The 8,494-nt window shown below is 32.0% G+C and overlaps 1 protein-coding gene across 1 annotated transcript; it reads left to right on the top strand.

The window, feature by feature from the left end:
- The first annotated feature begins 602 nt into the window (after window positions 1–602).
- Window positions 603–971, top strand: LOC127150724 (uncharacterized). The gene has a single exon (XM_051089228.1). The coding sequence runs from the start codon at window positions 603–605 to the stop codon at window positions 969–971; it is 369 nt and encodes a 122-aa protein (XP_050945185.1).
- The last annotated feature ends 7,523 nt before the right edge of the window (window positions 972–8,494 follow it).

An 8,494-nucleotide genomic window follows, 5' to 3' on the forward strand; every position in this document is an offset into this window, starting at 1 on the left:
GGGTTATTGTTTACAAGCTTACGAAATTAGCACACTTCATCCCAGGGAAATCCACTTATACTTCTAGTAAGTGGGAACAATTATACTTGGTTGAGATTGTGAGACTGCATGGCGTGCTAGTATCGATTGTTTCTGTCAGAGATGCCTATTTCACTTCCAAGTTCTAGAAGAGACTTCAGGCTGCCATGGGCGTAAGGTTAGATTTCAGTACAACTTTTCATTCATAAACTGATGGTCAAACTGTGCGTTTGAACCAAGTTTTAGAGGATATGTTGAGAGCTTGTGCATTAGAACTTCCAGGTAGTTGGGATTCTCACTTGTATTTGATGAAGTTTGCTTATAACAATAGTTTTCTAGCTACCATTGGCATGATAGCATTTGAGGCTCTATATGGCAAATGTTGCAGGTCCCTTATTTGTTCAGGTGAGATTTGTGAACAGAGACTGATGGGTCCCGAGTTAGTTCAGTCTACTAAGGAAACTATACAAAGAATCAGAACATGTATGCAAGCAACATAGAGTAGACAAAAAAGTTATGCTGATGTGAGACGGAAAGATCTTGAGTTTGATGTGGGAGATAAAATATTCTTGAAAGTAGTACCTATGAAAGGTGTTTTACGATTTGAAAAGAAAGGGAAGTTGAGTCCTCGTTTTGTTGGACCGTTTGAGATTCTAGAGCGAGTTGGCCCTATGCCGTATCGTTTGGCATTGTCGTTATCACTCTCTGTTGTGCATGATGTGTTCCATGTTTCGATGTTGAGAAAGTATGTGACATATCCACCTCATGTGGTGGATTACAAGCCACTAGAAATTGATGAGAAGTTAAGCTATGCAAAACAACTAGTTGAGATTCTGACTAGAGAGGTAAAGATGCTACATAATAGACGAATTGCTTTAGTCAAGGTTTTATGGCGGAATCACAAAGTTGAAGAGGCTACGTGGGAAAGAGAAGATGACATGAGAGCTCGTTAACCAGAGTTGTTCGAGTATTAGAACTTTCGAGGATGAAAGTTTCCTAAGGAGGGAAGAATCTAACGCCACAAAGTTTTGAGGTATGTTCTCAACATAGTTACTTTATGTTATTGAGAATTTATTTTTGTTTGATGTTAAGTTATTTAAGTTTGGAAAGGAAAAGAAAAGAAAAAGGAGAATTTAAGTTTTATAATAGTACAATATAATATAATATAAATTATATTATTATTATTATTATTATTATTATTATTATTATTATTATTATTATTATTATTATTGTTGTTATTGTTATTGTTATTGTTATTATTATTTATTTTTTAAAAAACCTTGCGTGCGCCCCCATCGCAATCTTCATCTTCTTCTTCTTCTTCGTTCCAGCAGACCACTGCCGCACCCATCTCAATCTTCCTCCTCCTTCATTTCAGCCGATCGTCACATTTTACCCATCCATCTCCATCTCGTTTGCCCTCCGTGCGCCGTTCGTCGAAGTCCAGCAGTAAGTCTTCTTCTCTACCCTTCGTCCGTTGCAGTCACGCGAAGCCCAGCCACCGCATGATCTCTATTTGACCGTCGCCACCTGTAGATCCACCTACCAGATCTTTCTCCGTTCGTAAATCCTGGCTACAGCGTTCTTCGTCTACCGCCCATGAAAGCTACCCAAGTCCAGCTGGTTTCTCTTGCGCCGCCTCTACATGTCTTGCCTCGTTGTGAATCTTTGGTAAGAGTAAAGCGATGGGTTTCATAGCGTTTTCCATAGCCGATTTAAATATAATTATTAGAACAAAATGTTGGATTAATTGGGTTCATTACCATTCAATTTCTTGAAGGTGTGGAAGTAAAATTCTTGGATTCTTTGATGGGTTTGTTTGGAGTTTGACTCCTCTTGCTTGGGTAAGCGGTAGAACTTCAAATTGTGTGATTTTGTTAAGTGACTTTACTTATTATAGTATTTGAACAATTATATTTACATTAGATGGATCTTTGAACTTTATTTAACCAAGGATCTTAGCTATCTCGAGGTAAGGGATTTCCTACTAGTGAACTCAAATCAAGATTTAAAACGTAGTAACTGATATGAAAGTTCTGTTATAGAGTCTACATTAAATTGATTGTTATGTGTTTATATAGAAAGCGTTCTTGGTAAACACTCTTAACTGGTTATAGACAGCATGATTGTTAGTGTAGTTTTCATACATTGATAGGTTATGCTGTTGATGGAGTATGGATGTTTGGGCTGTTTTGTGTAATTTGTTTTTATTGATGGATTGTTGACTAAATATAGATGATGAGGATTTAACTGTTATATGTAACTAGATATATTTATTGGCCATGCTGTTAGCTTAATATAGATGATGATCTGACTGTAATGTGTAGTTTAGATATTGATGGATCGTATTGTCAATTGAATGTAGATGATCTAATTGTCAGGTGTATTGACATATTGATGGTTTGTAATATGGAATGGAATTAGATGGTGTAACTGTGATGTATAGTTTAGTTGCATATATTGACTAAGGGTATTGTGACTAAACTTAGATTGTTTGACTGATTATTATGCATAGAGACTGAACTAATAGTTGAGATGTTTTGTATATGACTGTCATGGATTATTTAGATGGGACCGAGGGATAACTGTTAGTTTTATCTATGGGGTAGCGTACCTTACAGGCATGGTGTCCTATGGGATCACCACATATTGTGTACACTTTGGGATCACTAAACTAAGATGTGTATTCTTCAGGATCGCTAGACTGATATGTGTATCCGACGGGATCACTAAACTGATATGTGTATCCGACAGGATCACTAGACTGATTAATGTGTGTATCCAGCGGGATCACTAGGCTGTTATGTTACAGGGTATCCCTTAATAGGATGCTAACTGTTATTACGCCTAATAGGACCAGTAGTGGGTTTCTTATTGGGTATATTTTATACTCACCCTTTTACGTTCAATTTTTTCTCGGGTTTTGTATTTTGGTTGTGCCTCATTTTCACAACACGTTATCAGCACGAGCTCTGGTCATCTCCTCCGTCGAAGGTAGGTCGTCTCCTCCGATCGTCCTAATGGTATGTCAATTTTCTCCTACTTGTTATAATTAATAAAATAAATATTACTTTCCATATTTGATATATATTAAATTTCAGTTATTTGATTCTAATATTAATAATTATTTATCATGAAAGTTTGATACATTGAAATGTCATTAAGAATATGATCACCAGAAAGCAATTATTCTATATTTTGAATATGCTTCTACAGTAGCAATATCGAGAGAAGTATTTTGAAGAATATTATTGAATTTAATTTCTTCTTGTGGTTGAATGATTTAACGAGTTATTGGTTGAAACATCATAAACATTAGTCGACTAAAGAAAATCCATTTAAGTGAATGTTGTAAATTTTAATAGTGGTAGATGAAAATAATCAATCTTGACCAACTGGAACAATCTCATTCTTTGAAGTGAATGTCATGAATTTGACAAATTGTTATAACCACAGTAAAATAAGAAGTAATTATTTTTTGTGGTTGGTTGTTATAATTATCTTAATCTCAATAGAATCACACATGAAATGATGATCATAAAAAAAAAGCTCCATAAGAAAAAGAGAAAAATGTGAAAGTAGATTTTACATATCAAACTGATAATATATTTCTCCCATCCAGTATGACACTGGATGCGGTAAAGTTTTGAATCTCCTAAAGAGATTGGTATATTGATAAAATAGCAAGTGTTTTATTTATGAATTAATATAATAATTAATTAATGTTTTGTTTATCTCCCATTTTTATACATATTCTAAGTATTTTTTTTTTCTGTTTGTAATTATTTTGTTTGATGAAGAAGCATAGATAATTTTCCTATGCTGAATAACTTAAAAATGAGCAATGAAGTTATATGTTTAGCGGACAATGCAACTATGCATACAATTCTGACAAGTAAAAAATATTTTTCCAAATTGACAATATTGGAAGCAAAAGTTAATATAATATCAGGTTTGCAAACTTGATTAAACGGTTTAGAAAAACAAATATTATTTTGCCTAGAGGAATAAAATTCACAATTGATAATGCATTGTTCTCTAGTCAATCAAAGAGAAATTTATTGAGTTTTAAAGATATACGTTACAATGGTTATCATATGAACAATAAAAAAAAGAATGGAACACAATATCTATAAATTATATCTACTGTCTCAAATGAAAAATGTATATTAGAAAAATTGTCTGCTTTATCTTCTGGATTATATTACATTCATATACGAGTAATTGAAACATATGCAACAATGAATCTGAAGTACATGAGTTCAGACATATTTGCAATTTGGCATAATCAATTGGGTTATCTAGGATCCACAATGATAAGAAGAATTATTGAAAATTTCCATGGACATCCATTAAAGAACCAAACGATTCTTCAATCTAATGAATTATCATGTGATGCTTGCTCTCAAGACAACTTAATAATTAGACCATCAATAACTAAAATGGGAATCAAATCACTTACATTTTTTGAATGAATTCATGGTGATATTTGTGGACCGATTAACCCACCAAGTGAACCATTTAAGTATTTTATGGTCTTAATAGATGCATCCAGCAGATGGTCACATGTATGCTTATTATCAAGTCGAAATTTTTCATTTGCAAAATTACTTACTCAAATAATTAAGTTAAGAGCTCAGTTTCCTAATTATACAATTAAGAATATTCAACACGATAATGCTGGTGAATTTACATCTCAAACATTTGATAATTATTGTATGTCTATTGGGATAAATGTTAAACATCTTGTAGCTCATGTTTATACACAAAATGGTTTAGCAGAATCATTTATAACATTTGCAATTAATTTCTACCATTGCTTATGAGAGCTAAATTCCATACATTTGTATGGGGACATGCTATTTTGCATGTTGCGTCACTTGTGCGTATAGGTTCACCAGCTTATCACAAGTACTCGCCATTACAATTAGCATGGCCAAGAGCCAAATATTTCCCATTTGAGAATTTTTGGACATGCAGTATATGTTCCAATTGCTTCACCACAACATACTAAAATGGATCCTCAAAGGAGGCTAGAAATATATGTTGGACTTAATTCCCCATCAATTATTAAATATCTTGAACCCTTGACGGATGATGTGTTTACTGCACAATTTGCTGATTGTCATTTTAATGAGACAAATTTTCTAACATTAGGGAGAGGAATTAATAAGTTGGAAAAAGAAGTTACATCGAATGTATCATTATTGTCTCATTTAAATTCTCATATAGACCAATGTGAACTTGAAGTTCATAAAATAATTCATTTGCAAAATATAGCAAATCAGTTACCAGATGCATTTGTACATGCAAAGAAAGTAACTAAATCGCATATAGCATATGCAAATGTCCCATCAAAGATTGATATTCCTACACAATATGTGGTTATTAATGAATTTGGAACACGCATAGCATGGTAGACCAGTAGGTTTCAAAGATAAAAAATCCTAAAAAAAGAAATCGAGTTAATAACTCGATTAAAGATGTGGATGTTCCAAAAGAAATCCAAAATTTGACTTCTGAAAAAAATGTCGAAGAAGATAAAACAATAGAGCATAATAATGAGATCTCGATAAACATGTCATGACAAAGAAAAAAAAAAGATGGAAACGAACTAATATAGTTATTGACAAAAATTTTGCATATAATTAAAAAATGAGGATTGTAAACCAAAATCTATCAAAGAATTTTGATAGAGAAAAGATTGGTTTTTGTAGAAAGAATAAATTGAGGCAGAATTAAATTCACTTTCTAACATCGAGTTTTTGGACCAGAAGTCCAAACACCAGAAGGTGTTAAACCCGTGGGATATAAATGCGTATTTGTGAGAAAAAGAAATGAAAATAATGAGACCACAAGATATAAAGCAAGATTAGTTTCAAATGTTTTTCACAAAAACATGGTATTGATTATGAGAAGACAAATTCTCCGGTGGTGGATGCAAACACATTAAGATTTTTAATCAGCCTGGCTGTGTATGAAAATCTAGATATGCATCTTATGGTTGTAGTCACAACATATTTATATGGATCTCTTGATAATAATAGTTACATAAAAATCCCAAAAGGATTTAAGGTACCTGAAACATATAAATAGAGTTCTCAAGAACTATGTTCAATAAAGTTATAGAGATCATTATATGGATTGAAACAATCAAAACGAATGTGGTACAATCGTCCGAGTGAATATTTGTTGAAAGAAGAATATCTAAATAATCTAATATGTCCATGCATTTTTAAAAAGAAATCACAGCCAGAATTTACTATTATAACTGCATATATTGATGATTTAAATATAATTGAAACTTCTGAAGAGCTTTCAAAGGTAATAGAATATCTTAAGAAAGAATTCGAGTTGAAAGATCTCAAGAAAAAAAAATTGCCTTGATTTACAAATTGATCATCTAGCAGATGGGATATTTATTCATCAATCAACTTATATAAAAAAGGTTTTGAAAATATTTTCTATGGATAAAACACATCCGTTGAACATCCCAATGCAAGTTTGTACACTAGATGTGAAGAAAGATCTATTTTGACCTCGGGATGATAATGAAGAACTCCTTGGTCCAGAATTATCATATCTTAGTGCAATTGATGCACTTATGTATCTTGCTAATAATAAAAAACCAGATATTGCATTTTCAGTAAATTTGTTAGCTAGATACAATTCCTCTCCAACACAAAAGCATTGGAATGGAATTAAATATATACTTCGTTATCTTCGAGGAACAATTGATATTAGATTATTTTATTGAAATAAATAAAATTTTAACCTAGTTGGTTTTGTAGATTTTGGATATTTATCTAATCCACACAAAGTGTGATCTCAAATAGGTTATTTATTCACATATGGAGGAACTGCTATATATTGCCGTTTAGTGAGACAAATCATAATAGCCACCTCCTCAAATCATGTCGAAATTCTTGTTATTCATGAAGCTAGTTGAGAATGTATATGGATAAGATCGATGACTCAACACATTTAAGAATCATGTAGTTTGTCTTCTAGTAAACTCCTTTCAACAACACTATACGAAGACAACATAATATGTATAGCTAAAATAAAAGGAGGTTATATTAAAGGTGATAGAACAAACCACATCTCACCGAAGCTTTTCTATACCTATGATCTTGAAGAAAATGGCGACATCCGAGTACAACAAATTTGTTCGAAGACAGACTTATTTACAAAATCACTACCTACCACAACCTTTGAAAAGTTGGTGCACAACATTGAACTGCGGCAACTCAGAAGATCTTAAATGATGCGCCAATGAGGGGGAGTGAATTTTATTTTCGTAAATATATATAAAATATGTACTCTTTTTACTTCACTAGGATTTTTTCCCATTGGGTTTTTTCCCTGTAAGGTTTTAAAAAGACATATTTCATATATGTAATGGGCATCTAAGGGATGAGAGTATTATAAATACTATTAATATAAATAGATGTCCATTAGTGTGTTTAGTGGCTATAGCCACATGTCAACTCATTAGTCATCCAACGTACATGTCATGTGTCTATCAAATACTCAATCTTAGTAGCCATGTAACTTACTAATGCTTGTCAAATTGCCTATAAATAGTGGTTTTTTGTGGAGTTATAAGAGACACCAACATTAAAGAGAAATCTAAATAAATGAGAAAGTGGAGAATTTGAGATTTTCAAATTTCTTAATTATTTTAAGATTTCCTAATTTTCTTAATTTCTTGAATTTCATATTTATTTATTTATATTATTTATATTATTTATATTATATATTATATAGGAATCTTTTTAATAATATAACAAAGCAGCAAATTATTTACACTATAGAACAATTTCAAAAACGGAAAAAGCCTACCGACCCACAATGCAAAATACCAAAAATAACCTAATAAACGCGCGATTAATCATCCATGTGCGAGCGATTAACGTTCTATTAAACGATTATTGTATGTCATCGTGTAGAATAAGATACAATCGATACACGATCTTGTAAATTACAAAACATATAAACGACCAAATAATAAACGCTAAACAATAATGAAAGACTTTAGATACAAACGATCATCGCATATGTGCGTCTGATTATGTATGTAAGTATAAACGATCAAAAAATGATCATCATACTTGATTGTATAAACAAATAAATAACTCATACTCGATCTTGTAGATTACCATATATATAAAGGATTAGGTAATAAACAGTAAACGGTGACGAAAAAGTTTAGATGTAGACGATCATGTAAAGTAGTTGCAACGATCCTATATCTAAGTATAAGTAATCATTCAGAGAAACTAGCTCCAATCTCTCATAATTATAAAAAATAACATCAAAATCAATGCACTATAAAATGGAGAAGGCACTTGCTCAGACTTTTCATCTTCATTACAATCCATCGTCTTTTTTCCTACGTTTTCGTCGTTCATCTTCTTCGTCAATCGTTTATTTCCTCGTAACTACTTCAACAGAACTACAAAAATTCTTCTTC

The sequence above is a fragment of the Cucumis melo genome, chromosome 8 (genome assembly GCF_025177605.1).
Source record: "Cucumis melo cultivar AY chromosome 8, USDA_Cmelo_AY_1.0, whole genome shotgun sequence".
Lineage (NCBI taxonomy): Eukaryota > Viridiplantae > Streptophyta > Magnoliopsida > Cucurbitales > Cucurbitaceae > Cucumis > Cucumis melo.